This window comes from Echiichthys vipera, assembly GCF_963691815.1.
Source record: "Echiichthys vipera genome assembly, chromosome: 9".
NCBI lineage: Eukaryota > Metazoa > Chordata > Actinopteri > Perciformes > Trachinidae > Echiichthys > Echiichthys vipera.
In genome coordinates this window covers 1314677-1340718 of record NC_139834.1, presented here as the reverse complement: position 1 = coordinate 1340718, position 26042 = coordinate 1314677, and the positions used below count along the sequence as shown (strand labels likewise).

At 46.4% G+C, this 26042-nt stretch overlaps 3 protein-coding genes across 4 annotated transcripts in view; 1 reads left to right on the top strand and 2 right to left on the bottom strand.

Moving 5' to 3' along the window:
• The window catches only part of stk35 (serine/threonine kinase 35), a 232329-nt gene that overhangs the window by 109107 nt on the left and 97180 nt on the right, over nucleotides 1-26042 (top strand). The window lies entirely within an intron of this gene.
• Nucleotides 10279-16344, bottom strand: igf3 (insulin-like growth factor 3; the record flags this gene model as incomplete). The annotated part of the gene is made up of 4 exons (XM_083920437.1): nucleotides 10279-10503; nucleotides 12101-12276; nucleotides 14084-14216; nucleotides 16300-16344. The coding sequence occupies 4 exons, from the start codon at nucleotides 16342-16344 to the stop codon at nucleotides 10279-10281; spliced, it is 579 nt and encodes a 192-aa protein (XP_083776563.1).
• On the bottom strand, nucleotides 20531-25098 carry LOC310952344 (uncharacterized protein). Its single transcript, XM_083920932.1, has 4 exons — nucleotides 24984-25098; nucleotides 23421-23948; nucleotides 22567-22659; nucleotides 20531-21974 (listed from the first exon to the last, which is right to left on the bottom strand). Exons 2-4 carry the CDS (start codon nucleotides 23931-23933, stop codon nucleotides 21537-21539), a joined length of 1044 nt encoding a protein of 347 aa, XP_083777058.1. The 5' UTR covers nucleotides 23934-23948; nucleotides 24984-25098; the 3' UTR covers nucleotides 20531-21536.

Here is a 26042-nt window from a genome sequence, read left to right as displayed (position 1 = left end):
AATCACCCGTAGGTGTGAATGGTTGTCTGTCTCTGTTCGTCTCTATGTGTCCTGTGATAGACTGGCGTCCTGTCCAGGGTGGACCCCGCCTCACGCTCGATGTCAGCTGGGATCGGCTTCAGCCCCCCGCGACCCCGACAGGGACAAGAGGTTGAAGATGAATGAATGAATGATGTCTTGCCCAAGGACATGTCAACATGTGGGCCGTGGACCGGGGGAGCTGGAGATCGAACTGCCAATCTTTCGAATAGAGGAACGACCCACTCTACCACTGAGCCACAGCCGCGCGGTTTCTCAAATGTTCTCAACTTGGTGTGATGCGGAGGTGGAGTGTTTACTGCAGATTTGGTCGATGAAAAGATTAAAAAACAGTCGACAAGACGCACAAAAACTCCGAGGTCTACGGAAAGATCTGGAAACAAATATATTATAGTTACTGTTAGTGTTGCTTGCATCTCTGGGACTGTCTGTTCCTGTTAAAGGGAGAAACTTTCAACGCCACCGTACTCTACGGGGGAATTGTTGGGTCTGTGTAAATCATAAATAAGTCACAGAGTGTGGTCTTTACCTACTCTGTAAAGTGTCCTGAGATAACTGCTGTTATGATTTGGCACAGTAAATAAAACTGAAGTGGAAGCTTATGAAGCCTCCTGCACCTGTAAAGCACTATTTGAAAGACTGGAGGAAGTAGTGATTAAACAAGCGGAGTTTAATATTATTTATAAAACATTACGCTCATCGCTCAGGGCCCCTCAGAAGGTGACCCGACCTGCAGAGAGGTGGCCGATCACAAATCCACATGAATCTTCATTATGAGTCTTTTGTAACCGTTTTGAAAGGCATAGGAAAGAAAGAGGTGAAAGGTCAGAGAGCACACGAGGGACACGACTGCTGCTTATTCTGTCCATTAGATTGAAAGCCTTGTTGCACATCTCTACACACTTTACATCCCTGTATTGCGCTAGTGTGGTGTGATGTGTAGGACTTATTATGACCCAATCATAACAAAAGTGATTCATTGGCATTGACTGGCAGTGATCTGAGGGACTACGGCTGCAGTTTGTTCAGGATTCATTTACATTTACTGCAGATTTCAATCTTTGAAGCTGCATTAAAGTTATATTTGTTCATTTTTATGTAAGATGTGTTAAAACAGTAAAAAGTGCAGGAGCTGCTGATGGTAGGAGATGGAAATGTTGCCGTGGATACTGTAAATCAACCCTTTCTGACTGATGACACTCACAGGAGAACGATACAATATCCTGTTATTGCAGATTTATTTAAATATCAGTAGAAAATGTAGCCGGTCTAACATTTACCCATGTGTGCTGACAGCAACAGTCCTGGCCCTGAGAATCAAACACGAGTGGGGGCTTTATTAGAAGAGCTGCGCATGGGAAGAGATGGGAGTGAAGAATACTATCTGTCTGTGACGCAAACAGCCACAAGGAGAGAGCTCTCCCCTGGAGGCTTATCACGCCGGCTGGGACCAGCTGTTACTATGTTGTGAAGACAAAAGGCCAGAAACACCTTCCTGCCCGAGAGGAGACCTTTCAAAGAGCTCGACGAGTTTGAACCAGATTCTACCGCAGGAGGAGCAGGAGGTTCGATTCAGTGGGTCACAGGGTGCAGAAGACACCCTGCCTATTTAAAGATGCCCTGTTGTGCTGGATGTCAGGGTCAGGTTTGTATTTTTGGGGTGAACAACAGGTTTACACGCTTTTATCTTTAAAAACACATGATATTTCTCATACTGTCCATTTCTGCAGCACCTCTGGCGACAGGCTCCGTCTTTAAAGGTAAAGCTGCATAAAAAAGAACAGGTAAAGGTCGAAAAGGTTCACTTCTAATGACAGCTCCCATTCATTCATGTGCGTACTGGAGGGGGACGCCACAGCAGTGATGGAGGCGTGTTCACTTCCAGTACTTCGCCGGATTCTATAGCTGTTCTTTTTAATATGTGTATGAACAATGTCTCATCTCATCTTCAGCCTCTGATCCTGGATCAGGTCTCAGGGGCAGCAGCTCCAGCAGGGACCCCAAACTTCCCTTTCCCGGGCCACATTAACCAGCTCTAACTGGGGGATCCTGAGGCGTTCCCAGGCCAGTGTGGAGATCTAATCTCTCCAGCTCGTCCTGGGTCTTCCCCGAGGCCGTAATTTTTTGTATATATCATATAACTATATATACAACTTTATAAGCTGTGACATCAAATGTGTTTTGCAGCTCCAGATAAATTTTACTTGATGAAGAGCGAGAAAAATGGCTCTTTTGACAGTAAAGGCTGCAGACTCCTGATCTAAAGAGTTGTTTCGTTTTTCAAATCTATAACTGAGAGAATTTATCAAAACGTTCACCTGCTCTGTCGACTCAATAACAGCTTTGTCCACCAGGCTGTTCGGCTGCTGAGCTCTCTCCCCTCTCGACCCTCAGCCCGACCCTCAGCCCGACCCTCAGCCCAACCCTCAGCCCGACCCTCAGCCCGACCCTCAGCCTGACCCTCAGCTCGACCCTCAGCCTGACCCCCCGACCCTCAGCCCGACCCTCAGCCCGACCCTCAGCCCGACCCTCAGCCCGACCCTCAGCCCGACCCTCAGCTCGACCCTCAGCTCGACCCTCAGCTCGACCCTCAGCCCGACCCTCAGCCTGACCCTCAGCCCGACCCTCAGCTCGACCCTCAGCCCGACCCTCAGCCCGACCCTCAGCTCGACCCTCAGCTCGACCCTCAGCTCGACCCTCAGCCCGACCCTCAGCCCGACCATCAGTCCGACCCTCAGCCCGACCCTCAGCCCGACCCTCAGCCCGACCCTCAGCCCGACCCTCAGCCTGACCCCCCGACCCTCTGCCCGACCCTCAGCCCGACCCTCAGCCCGTCCCTCAGCCTGACCCTCAGCTCGACCCTCAGCCTGACCCCCCGACCCTCAGCCCGTCCCTCAGCCCGACCCCCCGAGCCTCAGCCCGACCCTCAGCCCAACCCTCAGCCCGACCCTCAGCCCGACCCTCAGCCCGACCCTCAGCCCGACCCTCAGCCCGAGCCTCAGCCTGACCCTCAGCCCGACCCTCAGCCCGACCATCATCCCGACCCTCAGCCCGACTCAGCACGGCGTCAGGAAGATAAAGATCCGCCCCCCAGGAGACGTCCTCAACTCACAACAGACACAGAAATGACCGTGCAAACTTCACATATGGACCCGCTGCTATCAATGGTTTTGCACTATTATGCCACCATCTGCACTTTTGTTATTATTATTATTGTATTCTTTCTGTTGTTACTGTAGCAGTGAGATCATTCATGTTGTGTCACTTACTATTGTGTCTGGTCGACACACGGGAGAGGGAGGAACGAGATTTCCATTCCTTGTTTGTCTTGTTCATGTGAAGAATTGAGAATAAAGCCGACTTTGACGTTGACTTTGACTCCGTTCTGTCAGAAGAGATGGTGTTCGTAAGCACTCGCTCTGCATGGCCTTTTACGGTAGGACCGCAGAACGCTGCGTCTCCTCAAATCCAACCAATATCCTGCCTTAAGTCGCAGCTCTGGGCCGGCTTTAGCAGCTGGTTGGCAGTGCTGTTACATTCCAGCTCAGGAGATGAGTTACCTGCTCGCACCAAAAGCCTCTGAACTCAGGTGCCCTCTCAAAACAACAACACAATACACGGAGCCTCTGAGCTGCAGCAGTGGAGCGTGAGTCTCCACTGTTTCTGCATCATCTTCACTTTAAGGTCACGCCGGTGCTTCAGACACACAGAGCGTTCATCATTAGGCTGCAGGAGGAGTGTGAAGTATATAAATGAAAGTTTCAGGTCAAACTTTAAATCATACAAATCAAAGGGAACTCTTGCACCGTGGGTTTTGGTGTGTTTGAGAAAAACAATGTCCAAACAAAACGTCCAGTTTAAAAAGAGACAACCTTGGTTTATTTTAAAAAAGCAAGCAAAGAACAAAGAACAAAGAAAACTCAAGTGCCTCTCCCGCTCCGGTGGAAAGCCTTGTGCCCACCCAGGTGCATGCTGGTCCCTAACGACAGCCTACCTGTGTAATTTCAGGTGCCCTGTAACGTGCCCGAATGAAAGAAAACACAAATAATAAACAAGAAACACCTGAACGACAACAAAGTACAATACTAATAGAATCTAAATAAGCTAATAAGCTAAACTAACTAACAGAATACTAAACTTACACACCTGCACACGTATCTTCTTCTTTTTGTGCAATAACTTAATCCGGGTTTGAAGAATGCACCTAAAATAAATAACACACAGTGTCACACAGCTGTGCGCACAACTTGTTTATGGCCCAGAGAAATTAACAGGGGTAGAACAGACATCGACATAGCGGCGGCCATTTTTCTGTGCACCATTGTTATTGCAAAGACAGGACCACTGCAGAAGGCCAAGTTCTGTGGACTCACTGAGGTTTTGTGACAAACGAGCAGTTTAGATGAATCCAGGAGCCGTTTGTGTGTTTCACCATCGCTGCGGTGGCGTCCTCCTCCAGTGCACGCACCATTGAATGGGAGCCGTCATTAGAAGTGAACCTTTTTTACCTTTACCTGAACGTTTTATTCAGCTTTACAATGTCGAGGAAGAACCTGTGCAACTCTCTGCTGCTTCAACAGCAGTGGGAGACAACACGGCTCCCGATGGACTCATGAAACTTTGGTCGACCAGTGCGTGGTCGACTGTTTGGGGCGGCCCTAACTACTACTTAACCCTAATCATTGTGGAGGCAGAGCCAGATGTGGCCCCGCTGACACAGACATCTGAGCAGAAATGATCTGTTCTGTCATTTAGTGTCGTCTTATTTATCGTCATATCATAAACAACAACTGAACTGAAGCAGTGGTCGTCATCAGCTCCCTCCAACAATGCTCATTCAAACCAAAACCACCCAAAAATGAGAAGCTCAGACACAAAATAGCACAAGTTAAACTACAGGGATTAAATTTAATTAATTTGTGATATACAGTTATTGCCAAATGGATAAGAGGAATGCAGTAATTGCTAACTTGCTAATCCGGTAAACGTCAGCCAGATGGACGTATCTCCCTCCCCCCAGCGTCACATACATGTCCATTTTTGGTCAGAGGAAATGAGGCGGAGTCAAAGTCTGACAAGATGGAGACTCCTGTAGGCGAGGACGATTGGATCAAGTTGAGAGAACGGACCTGACGGAGACGCTACGTCCGTTTTAAATGTATATGTGTATTGAGAAGTTATATATATATATATATATGTGACAACAGCAGACAGAAAAGTTAGTCCAATGTGTGTGTTATCTGTGTATCAATGTCTACTACCCTTGTGTGTGTGAGGAGTGTGTGTGAGGAGTGTGTGTGTGTCTTATCTCAGATGATCTGGAGTCGTGGAGGACGCTCCTGCAGCCACACTGCGTCTCCGTCTCTCTGTGTCAGAGTCTCGGGGCGGGGCTCGCCGTCTTCATCGTCTCGTTCTCTTCGTGTCTCAGAAAAAAAGTTCAGACGAGCGAAAGGAAAAGAAGCGACACAGAAAGAGCAAACGTTAGAAACTCAGTGTGACTCTGAGACCTCATCATCTTCTCAGTTCACACATGAAACACAGGAAATCACCAAACACACAATAAATGAACCGTTATGAATGAAAACCATGAAAAGAATCAATTATTCATGAACTATCATAACAACACTCGTCATTAACGCCTCCTTTTAAACCTCTGTTCATCTTAAATCATCAGTTTTTAACGGTTTTAATTCACCTTTTGAATATTTTTACTCTTAAAACATCAAATTAATTAAAGTTTTTTAAACACAAATGAACTTTGAATGGAGCTGTTTCATGAACACTTAGCTTTAGCTTAGTCATTAGCATAGCGATTAGCATGAACTGAGCATTAACAACGGATAAATGAGCATTTCGAGCTAGCGATTAGCATGAACTGAGCATAACCAATGGGCGAATTAGCATTTCGAGCTAGCGATTAGCATGAACTGAGCATAAACAATGGGCAAATTAGCATTTCGAGCTAGCGATTAGCATGAACTGAGCATAAACAACGGACGAATTAGCATTTCGAGCTAGCGATTAGCATGAACTGAGCATAAACAATAGGCGAATTAGCTTTTCGAGCTAGCGATTAGCATGAACTGAGCATAAACAATGGGCCAATTAGCATTTCGAGCTAGCGATTAGCATGAACTGAGCATAAACAACGGGCGAATTAGCATTTCGAGCTAGCGATTAGCATGAACTGAGCATAAACAACGGGCGAATTAGCATTTCGAGCTAGCGATTAGCATGAACGGGGCATAAACAACGGGCAGATTAGCATTTCGAGCTAGCTAACAGCTTATCGCGGTTGCTATTAGCATTAGCATTAATTAGCGATGTTTTTAATCATTAAACTACGGTGAAAGTTTCACAAAAGTCACAGAAAAACATCGAAAGTCGTCACGTGGTTTATTTTAAACAATACAGAGAAACTTAAAGCAAGTTAATGTCGAAATAAATACATTTATTCATCTTAGCGGCTCTCGAGCTGCAGGCTGACTGTGTGCTAACTGTGGGCTAACTGTGAGCTAACTGTGAGCTAACTGCAGGCTAACTCTGTGCTGACTCTGTGCTGACTCACCTCACACATTTAGCACCGGCCCGCGGACAACACATTAGGTGAGAAGCGAGGGTTGCGCACACACACGCACGCACGCACGCACGCACGCACGCACACACACACACACACACACACACACACACACACACACACACACACACACACACACACACACACACACACACACACACACACAGGGAATATATAATAAATATAATATATTTAGAAATCTTAATGTTTTCTGTGTTTGTTTGGTAAAAAATGATGAAAACACGTCAGATTTTTGTATTTTTCTTTCATTTAAAGCACAATTCCAGCATTTATGAATTATTATGGTTTAATGACGAACATGATCTTTTATCTGAGGTTGTGCAGATTTTATGGAGATGAAGAAACTCAAAGAAACGACATCAGCATAAGAGAAAAGAACTAACGCAGGACATGACGGACGGTTCGAGTTCACAGGGTTAAACTGAGCCCTGGGAATTTACTTTATCACGAAGATATAAATAAATACTTTAATAAAACAGTTTATGACCACACAAGCTTTTAGTTCAGCACCATTTTAGTGCATTCATGAATAGTCAGAACAAAAGGGGATTTAGCTTTAAAGTTTGTGAGCCCTGAGAACGTGTTGTTACATAGGGCGCACTCCCACTGTTCCTCCGTACCGTGCCCCAGCATGTTCCACGGGTAAAGTCTGGTTCCTTTGACCAGTGTGAGTGCAACCGTACCACGTCTAGGAGCGGCACGCTTGGGAGAGGTGGGCTTTAGTAAAGCACGTTTGCACGTGTACGAGCACGAGCGTGCGCACGTGTACGAGCACGAGGCCTACGGCGGTTCTGAGGTCATTTCCTGTGCGCCTGTTGGGACGTAGAAAAAAGAAGGAGGGACCATGCGCGGACATTTCAAACAATGGCGGTGAAAGGTTCACGTTGGTGTGATGCGGAGGTGGAGTGTTTACTGCAGATTTGGTCGATGAAAAGATTCAAAAACAGTCGACAAGACGCACAAAAACTCCGAGGTCTACGGAAAGATCTGGAAACAAAGCCACGCATCGCCATGACGTCATCAATGCGTGTGACGTGTTACGGCGTGATGACGTATAGGCAGCAAGAAGCATTCTCCGAGGCCCAGGTAGTGTGAGTACAAACGGGCCTGGAGGGGGGGACAAGGACCCTAAAGCACGGGGCACGGGACGGAGGCACAGTGGGAGGGCGCCCTTAGAGGAGCCGTCCAGCATCTCTAACGTTGAGCGACTGCTTCCTCTCGAGCACATGCACATTTACCCTGAATGACAGCTGAGACTTTGTTTTTACTTCACGGACTAATCGCAGAATAATATTTCTTTGTTTTATCAGAGGGCGGAGTCGACCTTCAGAACTCTCAGAGGTCTTTGAAGCGATAACTTCAGTTATGTCAAAGTGAAATGAGTCATCAAGTTATGATCGCAGCTGAACGCCAAAACAAAAGCTCGTCTGTGTTGAACCGCTCTGAAGTGAAGAGGAGAAGCGTCACCAGAGGAAGGACGGCACGGGCCGACCCCAGAGACGCTCTCAGGCCCCTCCTTCAAATCAAGGTGCGACACGAACATCACAAAGAATTATCAGATTTATTAAAGTCTCATGTTGAAATAAATAATGAATGCATTCAAAGTCTTTTACATAAAAACATAAAATAATAAACATCATAGATGACTCTCAAACACAGAAACAGATATCAAGTGACTCGTGTTATTTTGGACCCATTCGATGAACACTGAGGGGACCCTGTGCACTGAGGGGACCCTGTGCACTGAGGGGACCCTGTGCACTGAGGGGACCCTGTGCACTGACCCTGTGCACTGAGGGTACCCTGTGCACAGTGCACTGACCCTCTGCACTGACCCTATGCACTGCAGGACTTCTCCCGGGTATCCTGCCGCCTGCTGGAGCTTTGGTTGTACGCAAACGGGCGGCTGTGGCTTGGTGGAAGAGTGGGTCGTCCTCTGTTCGAGAGATTGGTGGTACGATCCCCATCTCCCCCCGGTCCACATGTCGAAGTGTCCTTGAGCAAGACACTGAACCCCAAATTGCTCCCCGTGCTGCGCATGGGTGTGTGAATGTGGTGTGAATGGTTAGATCAGATTAGATGGTATGTAGATGTCCACTGCCATCAGTGTGAATGTCTGTGTGAATGGGTGAATGTGACAAACACTGTGAAGCGCCTTGAGTAGTCAGATGACTAGAAAGGCGCTATATAAGTACAAGTCCATCCATTTACCAAACATTTCTGGTACATTCTGATGCAAAGTCTAAAGCTACGTACTGTAATCACAGCATCACAGGTGCGATAGAAGGATGTAAATGCATGTGAGCAGATTATGTGTGTTTTAAACAGACTGTACAGGTATGGTGCACAGTGGTGTAGTGGAGGGTAGACGCAGCTGTTCAGTCGTGACGTAACACCCTTTCAAAATAAGATTTCCGGTCCGTGCCTCGTGTTTCTCCTCAGTGTCGTGTTGCTGATGTTTGAACAGATCTGAGTTTTTAAAAACATCATAATTGTCATTTTTCCTCTTTGTTCTGGATGAAAAAGAGTCAAACTGATGAAAGAGCTGATCCTGACTGTTCACATGTTCGGACGTTGTGTCGGTTTCATTTCAACAGAGCGTTTGGACCCGGAAATCTTATTTTGAAAGGGTGTTAGGTCAGACTGAACAGCTGGATGCGGAGTATACCCACCTCTTATTCTTCCAAACATACATTGGAAAATATAGTATTTTTAAAATAAAACAGTTGTCACATGTTGTGCTGGACATAAGGCGTTTTCACCCGCTGTGCTGTCAGGATGTAGTGACAACAACACACTTTTTCATAGAAAGTTCAAACTTCAGCTTTAAATACAAAAGGAAAACAAGAAAGGACCTCGAACCGAAACCTCACGAGGGTCTGGCGTTAAATACTTTTTAAATACTTTTCGTGTATGAACTATTAAGGTAGAAACCCAGTCGCTAACAGCCGGACGTGGCTAACAGTGGTTAGCTCGGGGCAGCACGTTGAAGGCATTCAAAGGTCTTTTTTAACCACTAATGCTGCTGAAAATAACAGCAAACCTCTGCAGCAGCATGAGAAGAGTCCCTACACACACAACAAAGCAGCAATGGGCTCCTTCCACTGTAATGGACTTTAGTATGAGAGGAGCTGGTACAGGTCACCACTACACCATCACACCGGCATGAAGCAATAGTATGTTGTGACTCACGCGCTGGACTCCATTTGCGGAGACAGGGACGTTTATCGATGTGAGAGTGTTGTTTGTTTAACATTTAGCAGCTTTTAAAAAACACCATTTCCCACAAGTCCATCCTCAGACTGACACATCGGTCAGAACGGACGCGTCGCCCTTCTTAGTCCAGACGTGGCTGCTCCAGAGGTGCACACGGGTAAAGCTTAAACACGACAGTGGCATAGAAAGAGCGTATGACACATTCAGTGACACTTTGGTCCAGAGGGACGGATGAAGGAGAGGCTAGCGTAGCAGCAGCTAGCCCAGAGAACATCACAGGGAACATCCGTGATGGGCGTGTGACGTCACGTTTGTCTCTACTTAGCAGAGATTCTTAGTAAAATTCATCATGCAGCGTCAGTCCTTCAAAGTTGCCGGGTCCAGTCCAGAGACCACACGTCGTGAGCTTTTCCTGAGGTCAAAGGTCACGACTGAGACCTCAGTGTTCTCTGGAGGGGGCGAGTGGAGGTGGGAGGGGGCCGGCTGGTTGGGTTCTTTGCTTTAATCCTCCTGCGTGATGAGGAAACTTTGCCTTTCCGTCGAGGCGAAGGCTGCGTTTTCTTCCTGTACGCTTCCCTCTTGGGACTGTCGGGAGCGCCCAGGTGCTCAGAGAGACGCTTCTGGAACAGCGCCTGGAACTGCTGCTGCGTCTGGAGACAAAGACCAGACCGTGAGTCGACTGAAGGACAGAAAATAACCTGAAGGAGTCACTTTTAAAATCATTGCACTCAATGAACAAGTCACTCAACAATAGCCGTGAGTATAGTTTAGTGGAATTCCTTTTTACTAGAATATATAAATAAATACTTAAAACAGTTTATGACGACATAAGCTCTTAGATTCTCATGGTGGTTGTTGAGCTGGATAAAATATTCTGAGGTGGAGGCGGGTCGGACCTCCCTGTGCTGCTGTGGGTCTCTCTTGGATCAGGTGGGATCCTCCGCGGCTCTAATCCGCCCGGGCCTGACTGTCCTCGGGCTACGTTTCACATTTGGTTTCTCTTTGATTGAAAATGGAGGATTTCCACGGCTCGGTTTCAAATCAGGCCCAGAAATGGTGGACCCGTGAGGACCTCTACCCCCCTGATCGTTCTGACTCCACAACACTTAACTGCCCTGAGCTAACCAGTGTTAGCCACGTCTGACTGTTAGCATCTCTACCTTTCCGTAGAGTTAGCATCTCTACCTCTTTTTTTTGTGTAACAACTATTAACGGAGAAATCCAGGAGAGATGCTAACAGCTGGACGTGGCTAACAGTGATTAGCTCGGGGGAGCACGGTGAAGGCATTCAAAGGTCTTTTTTAACCACTAATGCTGCTGAAAATAACAGCAAACCTCTGCAGCAGCATGAGAAGAGTCCCTACACACACAACAAAGCACCAATGGGCTCCTTCCACTGTAATGGACTTTACTATGAGAGGAGCTGGTGCAGGGGCCAGTAGGTAAGTCTTTAAAACACTCTTTAATAAACTCTGGCTTCACTAACTACGCTGTTGATGCTTTGTTGTGTGTGTAGGGACTCTTCTCATGCTGCTGCAGAGGTTTGCTGTTATTTTCAGCAGCATTAGTGGTTAAAAAAGACCTTTGAATGCCTTCACCGTACTGCCTATGTTCCCTTTAACCTCTGCCTTTGCTGATTTAATTCAGCATTTAGAGGTTACGGTTAGGGTCAGGGTTAGGGGGTAGTGTTAGCGTCTACATAGGTCTATTTACCGGGGAATAACAAACCGGGGGACAAAGGACCCTTTCTGGGACAAGTGGGGAACATGGGACCTTTTTTAAAAACACAGGGTCCTATGAACAAAGGCACGCTCCCCCACCCCGAGCTAATCAGCGTTAGCATCTGTTAGCGATTCTCACGGAAATCTCAGTTAATACTTGATACACGAAAACACTCCACGGCTTATTTGAAGAGTGCACGTGTGGAAAAAGACCATGGGATGATTTTACACCGGACTTTCCCTTTAAGACCCTTCTTGAGCTGAGACGTCCATATGCACCTGTCGTTGTGTGACCAAAGTTCCATACAGGCTAACCATGACAATGACCATGACCATGACTGTGACCATGACCGTGACACGTGTCTGACAGCTCTGGGTTGAGCTAGCTAGTGCTAGTTAGCGAGTTAAGACTGTTTCAAAACTGAACTATCGTGTTAAGCAGTAGCGGTCGTACCACGTCTGGCTGCGTCGTGGTCTGAGGTGCTGTGGTCGAGGCCGTGGCTGTGGCTGTGGTTGTGGTCGGGGCCGTGGTCGGGGCCGTGGCGGTGGTTGTGGCTGGGTCAGCTGTGGTGGGCTGCTCGCTCTTGGCTTTGGCACAGTACATCTCCAGGTGCTGAAGTTCACAGCCAGTGGGGCGACAGCACTGGTCCACGATCCCCTTCCTTCTGGGCCGAGCGCCGTAACCAGACCACGTACCTTTACCTGCAGGGAGACAAATCAAAGTTAACTTAAAAACAACCCGCGTCGACCAGAGTGCTGGGCAGACACACAGCTGTACAGGTGGGCAGGTGTGCAGACACACAGCTGTGCAGGTGGGCAGAGACACAGCTGTACAGGTGGGCAGACACACAGCTGTGCAGGTGTGCAGACACACAGCTGTACAGGTGGGTAAACAGACAAACAGGAAGTCCCACAGGAACGGACGTGAACACTGAACAGTTCAGTGTGACAGAGTTTAATCTGGTTATTGTTGCAGCGGTGCTGTCTGACCCGTGGTGGTGGGTCAGAACGTTTGTTTGGGTACACACATGTCTTCAGGAGATGACACGCTCTACAGCTGTTATCTGTTTTTGTGTGTGTTTTATTTTCTCAGTCTTCTGTGGACACTTTAACTTCTCGCCCAAGGACTGCAGCTGGAAATAACCAGCTCAGAGCAAAGGTTTGTCATCGCAACAACAAAAAAGAAGTCCAGCAGTGGGGTTGCAAGGTTGGTCAGACCTGTGTGTGTGTGTGTGTGTGTGTGTGTGTGTGTGTCTCTGCGTGTGTGTGTGTGTGCCTGTGTGCCTGTGTGTGTGTGTGTGTGTGTGTGTGTGTGTGTGTCTCTCCTCTGATGTGTCTCCCTCTCCACCTCTCTCTGTTTGAGTGTGTGTGTGTGTGTGTGTGTGTGTGTGTGTGTGTGTGTCTCTGTGTGTATGTGTGTGTTTGTGTATGTGTGTGTCTCTCTCCTGCTCCTCCTCTGCTGTGTCTCCCTCTCCACCTCTCTCTGTGTGTGTGTGTGTGTGTGTGTGTGAGAGCCGCTCTGCGCTCTGATAACACATGTTTGATAATAGAGTAATCAGAAAAGAGCTCCGCGTTGTTCCGCAGGGCTCCGCTCTGATAACAGGAGAACAGGGAGAACGCGGAGAACGCGTCCTTGAGAGAACGGGGTAAAGGTGATCGAGGGAAAGGGCCGCGGGGAACTGTACGCAGCTGGACACACGCTAGACTAATAACAACAACAACAATAATAATAATAATAATAATAATAATAACAATAACAATAAAGAACCTTCTTTTATATAAATACATTTAGTCCTTTTTTTGGTTTAATTATTATTATTATTAATATTTATTATTATTATTGTTGTTGTTATTTTTATTACTATTGTTATTATTGTTACTTTGTTTCCATTTAAATGTCTGGGATTGTGAAATATGGAAAATAACAATTTTAAAATAATAAAATGCTAATTCAATTAAAAGCTTACTGTATCCACGCATTGACACAATGATCCAATATTATTATTATTATTATTATTATTATTATTATTATTAAAACGGTGGAATCAAACGTGGCCAATCCTAAGATATTAGATATTAGATTAATATTTAAGTTTTATTATATAAGTTGTATTATATATATAGATTTGTAAACAAAGGCACGCATCGCCATGACGTCATCAATGCGTGTGACGTGTTACGGCGTGATGACGTATAGGCAGCAAGAAGCATTCTCCGAGGCCCAGGTAGTGTGAGTACAAACGGGCCTGGAGGGGGGGACAAGGACCCTAAAGCACGGGGCACGGGGCACGGGACGGAGGCACAGAAGCTTTCTTGGTCTTTTTACATTTACAGTTTTTGCCCGCTTCAGAACCGGGTCATGTTCAGAACCGGATCCGTTCATATCTGCAGACTTCCAGCCTCGTCCCCAGAGAGTGAATCCCACTGATGCTGACGACCTCTGACCTTTATGGCCACACGGCGTTAGTTCGTTGAGTAAAACCAGCGGCGAGCGTGAAAACGGACTCACCTAAGTAGATCCCACGGTCGCCACAGACGAATATGAGGTCACTGAGGAGGTCGGTGCCACAGCGGAGCCTGGCCGCCTCCGTGCCCATCAGACACACGGACGAGTAGAACAGACACATCCGGACACACAACACCTGCAGACCAGAGGGACGACGTTCAATACACACGTTAAAGGGAAGTCAGGACGCACACACACTCAAACACAACCTGACCGTGAGTCTCCTCGTTCTCCTGGTCTCAGCATGAGAAGAGTCCCTACACACAAAACAAAGCAGCAATGGGCTCCTTCCACTGTAATGGACTTTACTATGAGAGGAGCTGGTACAGGGGCCAGTAGGTAAGTCTTTAAAACACTCTTTAATAAACTCTGGCTTCACTAACTACGCTGTTGCTGCCTTGTTGTGTGTGTAGGGACTCTTCTCATGCTGCTGCAGAGGTTTGCTGTTATTTTCAGCAGCATTAGTGGTTAAAAAAGACCTTTGAATGCCTTCACCGTGCTGCCCCGAGCTAACCAGTGTTAGCCACGTCAGCTGTTAGCCACTCTCTGGGATTTCTCTGTTATTTTTTACACATTAAAAATTGTCTTGTGGTTTATTTGATGAGTGTTTTTGCTGAAACTGACTCTAGAATGATTTTACGCTGGGATTTCTCTTTAAACACAGTAACAGGTTGATGTTGTTTCTGTTAACGTGTGCTAAAGTGTCCTCTAGGAGCATAAACATGTGTTAAAGTGTCCTCTAGGAGCATAAACGTGTGTTAAATTGTCCTCTAGGAGCATAAACGTGTGTTAAAGTGTCCTCTAGGAGCATAAACGTGTGTTAAAGTGTCCTCTAGGAGCATTAACGTGTGCTAAAGTGTCCTCTAGGAGCCTAAACGTGTGCTAAAGACTCCCCTAGGAGCATAAACGTGTGCTAAAGTGTCCTCTAGGAGCATAAGCGTGTGCTAAAGTGTCCTCTAGGAGCATAAACGTGTGCTAAAGTGTCCTCTAGGAGCATAAACGTGTGTTAAAGTGTCCTCTAGGAGCATAAACGTGTGTTAAAGTGTCCTCTAGGAGCATAAACGTGTGCTAAAGTGTCCTCTAGGAGCATAAACGTGTGCTAAAGTGTCCTCTAGGAGCATAAACGTGTGTTAAAGTGTCCTCTAGGAGCATAAACGTGTGCTAAAGTGTCCTCTAGGAGCCCAAACTCGGGCTAAAGTACCTTCCTCAGTGGCAAAGACGCACTTTTTGTGCCCATTTTTCCCTCTCGCCCCAAAGTCTGTTCATGCAACTGGACCCAACAGTTCCTCCAGGAGCAGCAACAAGTCACACAAACTTTAATAACAGTGATATTAATATTTATAAACAGTATTAATCCAGTAATCTTGTGCACACAATAACAATGACCACCGTCCCTCTACGCTCTGCCTTCACCTGCAGACGTATAAACTGTGACTGAGGGTTTAAATAATGTCAGTGTGTTGGAGTCAGAGGCAGATGTCTGACTGTTCTCTCAGTGGAGTCAAACCGTCACGACTGCGTCCACGGTCAAAGGTTCTTAAACGCTCTGAAGACAAAGCTGAGAAAGACCTTGAGAGTTCTCGTTCTTGGTCGATACAGAAACTTTAAACTTCATTTGTTTAACATCAGCAGCTCTGAAGCTAAAGTCGATTCTTAAACTGTTTCTTTTGTCTGATGAACGTGATGCAGCTTTATTCTACGGCTCCATAGTTTCCTGATCATCTCCTGGAACGTGACTTTTGAAATATAAGAATTATATTTGGTTCTAATTAAACGTATAATGGTGTAAAGTAATGTAATCCCAGAGTTCATAAGCGTTGATTCCCATTAAACATCCATCCAATGTTCACAGATGGTTGCAAACGTTGTGTACTGTTGTTTATTTTTGTATTTGTCTGTAGAAACATTTGACATTTGTGCCGTCAGCTGACCTGAAACATGACTTCAAATGATTAATACTAATATACCAACTCCATTTCTCTCAATTGTCTCTGTTACCAGGTCTAAATGGATGGATTTACCGTGGAAATCAGGAGCAAATCGACCCAGAAACCACAGAAAGACACAGAGAAGAGCAAAAAATGCAGCAGAAACCAACGGGTTCAGGTACAAACACATCATTTCAACTCTACGCTGAGAAGTCTGTGCATGCACAACAACACTGGGCTGGACCTCGTCGTGGGTCGAGTTCAGCTGAGGTGAAAGAGAGCGGGGCTTACCTTCAGAGTGAGCGGTGAGGCAGGAGGGCAGCTAGGGGAACGCATCCTGTCTGTGTGGTCCACTCCAGGAGAGCCACGGTCTTATAGCGAGGCAGCGGGAGGCCGGACCTCGGCGCTGAGGGTTCCTCCCTGCACTGCTCACACTGTGTCACACTCTCGTATCATCCTGGGCTCAGACGAGATGATTCAACGCACTGAAGAACGTCTTCTGCCGTCCTCAGGGAACAGGATATCCATCAGAGTCATGACGTCACTTTTCTTGGTGGCTGGAGGAAACTTTTACCAAGTCTCTGAAATAAAACAACAGAGCTTCAGCAAACACTCCCTTCATCAAGGTCATCATGTTCAGTGTCCTCTAGGAGCCACAACGTGTGTTAAAGTGTTCTCTAGGAACATAAACGTGTGCTAAAGTGTCCTCTAGGAGCCAAAACATGTGCTAAAGTGTCCTCTAGGAGCCAAAACGTGTGTTAAAGTGTTCTCTAGGAGCATAAACGTGTGCTAAAGTGTCCTCTAGGAGCCTAAACATGTGCTAAAGTGTCCTCTAGGAGCCTAAACTTGTGCTAAAGTGTCCTCTAGGAGCCACAACGTGTGCTAAAGTGTCCTCTAGGAGCCAAAACGTGTGTTAAAGTGTCCTCTAGGAGCCAAAACATGTGCTAAAGTGTCCTCTAGGAGTATAAACGTGTGTTAAAGTGTCCTCTAGGAGCCAAAATGTGTGTTAAAGTGTCCTCTAGGAGTATAAACGTGTGTTAAAGTGTCCTCTAGGAGCATTAACGTGTGTTAAAGTGTCCTCTAGGAGCATTAACGTGTGTTAAAGTGTCCTCTAGGAGCCAAACAATAATAATTTGTAATGATTGTTATGTTTATTTTGTCAATTCATTCATCATCACAAGTCACTTTTGTAATGCATATTTGTAACATCTGTACTTAGTATTTCCATCCACTGTAGTTTTTCCACTTCATATTTATGACACATAGTGTAAATTGTTGTATATTGTATATAGTATATTTTCTATTCTTATTTTTTATTTTTATCTTCTATTTTATTTTTAATTATCTTTGTTTACCTTATGTAAACTAAGGGTCTGTGTTGTAAGCTACTGCTCACGTGAATTTCCCCGCTGTGGGATCAATAAAGTCTATTCTATTCTATTCTATTCTAAAATGTGTGTTAAAGTGTCCTCTAGGAGCATAAACGTGTGTTAACGTGTCCTCTAGGAGCATAAACGTGTGCTGTAATGCCCTTTTCTCCTTTTCCTCAGCTCTTCAAAGCGTGTGTGCGCGGGTGTTGAAGTGTGTGGTCGTTGTAGAAGTGTGTTCAGTGACACTGTGAGGTGTGTCCTCCCCTCCATCAGCTGAACTGTTTGGACCCGTTCACGCTGTATGAAACAGCAGTGAAGTGTGTATGGTGGCCCTGAACGCAGCACACACACACCGCAGCAGCAGCAAACATGAAACCGACAAAACAACACACACGCATCATTAAGAGAGAGAAACTCTTCAAAGTGACAACACGACAAATAAACACGGACACAACACAACACCAACGAGGAAGAAGGTATAAGGACGGTTTTCATTTCCACTGTGTGCACAAGAGTACTAGAGGACACTTTAACACACGTTTATGCTCCTAGAGGACACTTTAGCACACGTTTAGGCTCCTAGAGGACACTTTAGCACATGTTTATGCTCCTAGAGGACACTTTAGCACACGTTTATGCTCCTAGAGGACACTTTAACACACGTTTATGCTCCTAGAGGACACTTTAACACACGTTTATGCTCCTAGAGGACACTTTAACACACGTTTATGCTCCTAGAGGACACTTTAACACAAGTTTATGCTCCTAGAGGACACTTTAACACACGTTTATGCTCCTAGAGGACACTTTAGCACACGTTTATGCTCCTAGAGGACACTTTAACACAAGTTTATGCTCCTAGAGGACACTTTAACACAAGTTTATGCTCCTAGAGGACACTTTAGCACACGTTTATGCTCCTAGAGGACACTTTAACACAAGTTTATGCTCCTAGAGGACACTTTAACACACGTTTATGCTCCTAGAGGACACTTTAGCACACGTTTATGCTCTTAGAGGACACTTTAACACACGTTTATGCTCCTAGAGGACACTTTAACACACGTTTATGCTCCTAGAGGACACTTTAACACACGTTTTGGCTCCTAGAGGACACTTTAACACACGTTTATGCTCCTAGAGGACACTTTAACACATGTTTAGGCTCCTAGAGGACACTTTAGCACATGTTTAGGCTCCTTGAGGACACTTTAACACACGTTTATGCTCCTAGAGGACACTTTAGCACACGTTTATGCTCCTAGAGGACACTTTAACACACGTTTATGCTCCTAGAGGACACTTTAGCACACGTTTATGCTCCTAGAGGACACTTTAGCACACGTTTATGCTCCTAGAGGACACTTTAGCATACGTTTATGCTCTTAGAGGACACTTTAACACACGTTTATGCTCCTAGAGGACACTTTAACACACGTTTATGCTCCTAGAGGACACTTTAACACACGTTTTGGCTCCTAGAGGACACTTTAACACACGTTTATGCTCCTAGAGGACACTTTAACACATGTTTAGGCTCCTAGAGGACACTTTAGCACATGTTTAGGCTCCTTGAGGACACTTTAACACACGTTTATGCTCCTAGAGGACACTTTAGCACACGTTTATGCTCCTAGAGGACACTTTAACACACGTTTATGCTCCTAGAGGACACTTTAGCACACGTTTATGCTCCTAGAGGACACTTTAGCACACGTTTATGCTCTTAGAGGACACTTTAGCACACGTTTATGCTCCTAGAGGACACTTTAGCACGTTTATGCTCCTAGAGGACACTTTAACACACGTTTATCCTCCTAGAGGACACTTTAGCACACGTTTATCCTCCTAGAGGACACTTTAACACACGTTTAGGCTCCTAGAGGACACTGTTCAGTTTACGTTCGTGTGTTTCTGCTCCAGCGTGTTGAGTCTTTAGGGTCACACGTGAAAAAGTGAAGGGATCAGGAGTTCAGCATCTTTAACTTTACAGTGAACGTTGATAAAAACGTGTCTTTAAGATGAAGTGGAGCATCAGGGGGTTGATCAGCTGAGGACGAGCGCCCGAGGAGAAGAACGTTATTACATTCTTCATTTAAGAGCTGAGGAGCTGCTCGGCACAGAGTCAGAGACAGCGTCCGGTCCTGAGGAGCCGCCGGAGCCTCTGGAGCCTCAGCTTCAGGAGGAGTCCTGGTGCTCTGGTGCTGACGCGGCAGCTGGAGTCAGGACGAGGCTGCAGAAACAAAGCAGGAGTAGTCATTTAGCTACGGTCACAGCGCCCCCTGCTGGACGCAGACACAATGTGCTATAGAAGAAGAATTACTTTTATTTATCCCGCAAGGGAAATTCACTCTGTTATTATTATATAAGTTACACACACACACACAGGACCTATATACATGCAATTAATGGAGAGATGTCAGAGCGTTCATTCATTCATCTTCAGCCTCTTGTCCCTGTCGGGGTCATGGGGGGCTGGAGCCGATCCCAGCTGACATCGGGCGTGAGGCGGGGTCCACCCTGGACAGGACGCCAGTCTATCACAGGACACATAGAGACGAACAGAGACAGACAACCATTCACACCTACGGGTGATTTAGAGTCATCAATGAACCCAACACCTGCACGTCTTTGGACTGTGGGAGGAAACCGGAGAACCCGGAGAAAACCCACGCAGACACGGGGACAACATGCAAACTCCACACAGAAGGGCCCCAGCCGGGATTCAAACCAGGAAGGAACCCTCTTGCTGTGAGGCGACAGCGCTAACCACCACTCCAACGTGCCGTGGAGGGAATGCAAAGTTGTAACATACCTGCTAACACTGGGGCCCTGCTGCAGTTGGCCTGGTTCATCCTTTCTCAATAATCCGTCACATGAAACTAAACTAAACTAAATCTGAGGCAAAGGCATCAGAGACGGGGACTTTAGATTCCTTCAGTATTTCACATACGGTGTGTGAGTAGAAGCAGCTGATGGATGCTGATCCTCTGGGAGATAATGTGCTGAATGCTCCTTCACCAGTCACAGCTGTACACACACACACACACACACACACTGACACACACACTCCATCATCACAAACAGAAACACTTGTGTTTAGCAGGTAGCAGTGGAAATCTATCCTATGATATTTTATTTGTCATTAGTCAACAAACAGTTGTTCAAAGGTGACGGTTAAAGTGTGTTTGAATGTTTCAGGAACAAGTGTGAAATAAAACATGAGATGAAATCACAGCATCACTGACGAGGGACTCAAACAAGAGTCCAGAACAGAACAGAGTCAAAGTGACGGACATTCAAAAGCTGCGTGCATCCCATCAACACGAGTGGTTCAACAGAAATAAACAGTCATGACGCTAAAATAAGAGTTTAAAAACAGAAGAGCTGCGTGCGGTCTGCACAGGTGAATGTGACGTCAGGCCTGATGAGCACCGGAGGAAAGGTCCGGGGTCAGAAGAGCAAATGTCAGAAGATGACGACGCAGGTTCACACGCACTCGTACCCTGGTCTGACTCTGTTCCAGGAGTCTGATCGTGATGTGGACACACAGGGACACTAATGCACATGTGACGGCATTCACTGAAGTGTTCAGGGGTAAATTTGGGGAACGAGGGTCGTGCTGAACGAAGACGATCTAGAAAGGAAACACTAAAGTGTCGTTCTCAGGTTTTATGCTGCGTGTAGACGAGCGTCTTTGGGGGACACTGCGTGGTGTCAGGTGTGTAGGTGGAGCTGTGAAGCACTGGTGCATGCTGGGAAACGTCCTTCTCCTTCTCTCCCTAACAGCGGAGATGCAGGACGCCGTACAGTGTGACAGGGATCTGCAGCACGGTCTGCAGCCTCCCACCGCGTCGGCTCCACCCAGGACACTTGAACGTCCCACTGATGGAAACAGTCACACGTGTTTGTTGTTGTTTACCTGAACTCTGCACACGGTTGTTACGGAAACACGCACGCCACGAGAGCCAGCGTGAGCAGATCAGAGCTCACTTTAGTAAACACAAACACAAACGCTGGAGCCTTTTAACATTTACACTCTGGAGGGGGGGGGGGGGTCAAATCAAACATCTGATCAAATTTTGTGGTTGTCACCCGCGGCCGTTGTCATGTAAACTGGGCCTAAGGTGTCACTGCTGCTGCTGCTCTGGGATGTGTTTATGAGGAGTGCAGCTTGCTGAGAGCAGCTTCACTCAGTCGGAGCTTAGCCTTCATCCGAGCGATCTTCTCCTCTTCTGCCAGCTCCTTGAAGTCGAACTCCTCCTGCAGGGACGTGGAGGCACTCACTGCGCCCTGAGGCTCTCTTCTGGACCAGCTCTGGTTGTTACTTTGCGTTGGTACGTAGTCAAGTCCCAAACAGTCCATTTGCATATACTCAGCTCCATCACCGCGCAGGTCCCGTATCCCGCGTCCACCGCCGGCGTCCTTATGACAGCGGCTGTTCGCTCTGTTCACACTGTCACCGGACTGAGAGAGAGAACGTGCACTGGTGGATGAAGGTGCATCCTTTCCTCTGTGCAGGACCCTCCCTGCTTCACCGCGTGTAACTGCACAGGGGACGCGTCTCTCTTTGGTCCTGTCATCCTTTAGCAGCTCCTGAAGGACACACAAAGTACAGGCATGCAAACTGGTCAGGAGTGAGAAGGTGAGAACACACAGATCCACGGAGGAGTGTAGTCTGCTCCTCAGGAGATAACACAGGAGGGGAAGCACCGGCTCAGACCGGGCTGCAAACTCACTTTTTGTCTCATCTGCTAAAAGGAGATGAGAGAATCTACCGGTCAATTAATAAACTGCCTCTTTTTGTCGCACATCCATCAGTTTCAGTCCTTTTCATTGAGAAGGGTTAGGGTTATGTGAAACGTGCTGGGACACGGTACGGAGGCACAGTGGGAGTGCGTCCATAGTGACCATGAACGTGACAACACGGAGGCTCTGAAAGAACAGGCTCGCCCGCAGTTACATCTTACCACCACAGAGGCCGCTAGAAACAAGGGATCTCAAATCTGATGGAGTACGACTTTATTCAACAGTTGATGTAGAATTGAATTTGAATCAAAGTTCAAATTAAAAGACAGGAAATGGCTTTATTTTGGAGGGGTTGTTGATCCTCTTTCCTCTCGTCACAAGAGATTACACATTAGAGACAAGTTTGTGTTGTTCATGTATAATGTTGTGTTCCACTCACCGGGTCAGTGGTGCAGTAATCATCCGCTGGCTGTTCTGGAGACGTTTGGGGTAAAGTGGCGTGTAGTTCTGCGTCTGCAGGTTCAGGAGAAGCCTGAGGAGGATCAACACGTCTCAGAGAGGTGCAACACAACACTTTCCATCAGAGGAGCACTCAAACATCTGCTTTTAATATGGCTGCCCTTTTCAATAAGCTCGGTAAACGTCAGGCATAAAGAAGGTAGAGCGACGGTTTGAGTCCCACTGGTTGTGGTTGAATCATTGCACCACACAAATCGAAAGTGTAGCACATAAAAAAAAGATTATTCAGCTATTTTTAGAGCTTGAGTCGGGAGCTACACACGTAAAGGTCGTCCTGATTAAGGCTCTTTTTCCAACAGCACGTGTTTTAAACTATGACAGCGTCGACTGAACCGAAGCGTTCAAACAAACAGATCTACAATCAGATTCAAACGCAGGTCTGCGCAGATGAAACGGGTGTTTGTGTCGACGCCGGGAGCCAAGGACACTCAACACAGAGGTTTTAAAGTGAGGCATCGTGAAAGATACGACACCTAAGGATGCGAGGATGTTGATGTTATGGCTAGTCGGGAAATCTCACGTTTCACGATTATTAATCAGGTGCAGCTGCATTCTTTGGTCCTGCTCATAACACATGTGAGACGGATTCCTATTGGACATAAAGAGCTCAGCACGTTCTCGGAGAACCGCAGTTACGTGCAGGTAAACAGGAAGAGGTGTGAACGCCTTCAGCTCAAACTCCCAGCTTAGTAACGTCACATTCAAATGTCGTGTTTTAACTGTGACTTGAGAATAAAAGGTGATTAATGTGCACCTAAACATTTCTTCAGTTACCTTCGTCGGACTTTCAGCAACGGCAGAGTGTGAAGCTCGCAGCGCTCGAGTCTTCTGTCGCCTCCGGCTCAGTTTGACGGACAGGAAGATGCGCCCGTGGTAGATGACGACGGCGTCTCTGTTTGACTGCGGCGCCGAGCCCTGAGGCAACAGGTCCGTGTCGAATAGGATTTTCCCGGGCACGATGTCCTTCAGCACCTTGTACGCCGTGATGTTGGAGGAGACGATGGCCATTTTGAAGGGACCCCGCTCAGACTGAGAGTCTCTGTCCAGCTGGGAGAACATGTCTTCTCTCCCGCTGTTTCCCGTGTAGGTCGTCACTTTTTCGCCTTTCTTCCGCACGACTAACGGGCTGATCACTACAGCTTTAGAGTCGGGCTTCCCCGAGCGCTCAGCGTCAGGCAGGGGGGCTCCTATACGTCTCAGCACGGACTTTGGTAAGCTCCGTAGAGGGACGCTCTTCACCTCAGCGTCCTTGGGGATGTAGATTTCCAGTGTTTGAAGGAGATCCATGTTGTGTGTGTGTCCCTGTGTACACATAAGAGTCACAGTAAGAGTCACAGTAAGAGTCACAGTAAGAGTCACAGTGAGAGTTAGATGCAATAACACCAACAGTTCCCATTCTTTCCTCCCAGGTCAACACAGAGTTCCTCCACATTCTCCAGTATAAACTGAATAGAGTCAATATTAAACGTCTGAATACCAATTTACATCTGAATACCAGTAAGGATGAACCCTGGGCGCCTCCCTAGGGAGGTGTTCCAGGCACGTCCAGCTGGGAGGAGGCCTCGGGGAAGACCCAGGACCAGGTGGAGAGATTAGATCTCCACACTGGCCTGGGAACGCCTCAGGATCCCCCAGTTAGAGCTGGTTAATGTGGCCCGGGAAAGGGAAGTTTGGGGTCCTCCGCTAAAGCTGCTGCCCCTGAATACCAATTTTTTAGATGCTTATAATGTCAATAAATGCCGTGTTTCCCCTCCCATTATATTAGGGGCTCCCCGCCCCCCTTGGAAGTAAATTTGATGTAATTGTGTTTAGTGAGAAGCGTCAGATCCAACAGGAGTCGTTTCTGGATCCTTTCACTAAACAAACTAAAGCCTCCTAGACTAGAATGTTCTTTTGTCCTTAAACAGGTTTAATGATGCTGTGTAAACGGCCTGTTTAACATGGGGCTCAATGAGAAACTGCTCTGTTATGAAACCTGCCCCTAGTGGACACTCAGAGAACTGACGCTTTTGCCACTTCCGCATTGGCTCGAACCCGGAAGTGGCTGTGATGAGGATTGGTGACGACAAACCTGCGCAGAACACACTTAAAAACATAAAAATAAAGCCACACACAGTGTTAATGCTCCTTTAACGTTACCTAGAACATACTGAAGGAGGTGGAGGCCATTTTTCTCAGCGACCGTTACTTTTAAACGGACACCATTTTGCTCGCGCGGCACAAATAAACGGTTTATTTCGGTATTCGCTCGCGCCCGGGTTAGCTAACACGGTTAATAACGATTCACACCGACAAACATGGAGGTGGAAAGTGAAGTAAATGAAGCCAAACACCGACCGTGGCTGCGTGCTCCTCTGTGTCGCTGCTCACACCGTCTCTAAACAAACGCGTTTACTGTAAGACCCGAGTTTTGTTTTCGTTTCCGACTCAAGGCTGATGGAAGGAGGCTGCGACACCAGAGGCAATGGCTGCGCGGCGGCGAATGACGCACTTCCGGCTGTTCGTTCTGACGTAACACCCCGGAAATCCGCTCAGATCTGTTTTGCTTTTGAATGGTATCAACTTAAAGGGAGGAAATGTAAAAAATAAACAGATTTTTCACGATAAAAATAGATTTAAAAGACAGACTGGCTTTTACTTCACAAATACGTATAAAATAAAATAAAAATTCAAAATTCTTCACTAAATAAATGCTGTTTAAATGTGTGGATGTGGACAGCGTGTGTGTTTCCTGTGGGCGTGCTGATAAAACTTTAAAGCATCTGTTTTTTGAATGAAATGTCACTGAACAGTTTACTTATGTTCTAATAACTTCCCTCATGTCAACATATCAAACTGCTTTTCCCTTAAATATGTTTTATGTTATTATGAAAATAAGAACAAGCGTCTTTAATACTTATTTTATTCACAAGCAACAACGTTCAGCCTCCGAACCGACCTTTCCATTCACTTTATAAACCCCCATAGTCTTATTAAAAAACTAAAATACAACATTTTTAGTCAACTATATTATATTTGATAAACCCCCCTGGCAGTTAATGAAATTCATGATAACAGATTATTACATGCATCCATGTATTGACATGATTATGTTTATTCATGTATTGATTGTTTATTTCATGAGATCATGTTTTATGGATGTGAGAAGCTCTTCTGTGTTGTGTTATATGTTTAGTGTTTGACACTTTCTGAATGAAATCAATGTTTAATAAAAAATAAAAAAAACCCATGGACATGAAAATAAACAATACAGTGAATTAATGTCAACTTTCTAATTCTTCAGGGGAAATTTCATATCCATGAAAATAAAATTCGGTCAAATTTGATTCCCTTTAAAATAGAATTTTTGTCCTAGAGGACACTTAAGCACGTGTTTTGGCTCCTAGAGGACACTTA

What these genes read in the sequence shown, in the direction of transcription:
- LOC310952344 (XM_083920932.1), bottom strand. Translation starts at nt 23,933, where the DNA reads ATGGATCTCCTTCAAACACTGGAAATCTACATCCCCAAGGACGCTGAG. An exon ending in TTGCTGAAAGTCCGACGAAG is followed by an intron (nt 22,660 to 23,420) that starts GTAACTGAAGAA and finishes GATCCTCCTCAG; the next exon opens with GCTTCTCCTGAACCTGCAGA. An exon ending in ATTACTGCACCACTGACCCG is followed by an intron (nt 21,975 to 22,566) that starts GTGAGTGGAACA and finishes TGTGTCCTTCAG; the next exon opens with GAGCTGCTAAAGGATGACAG.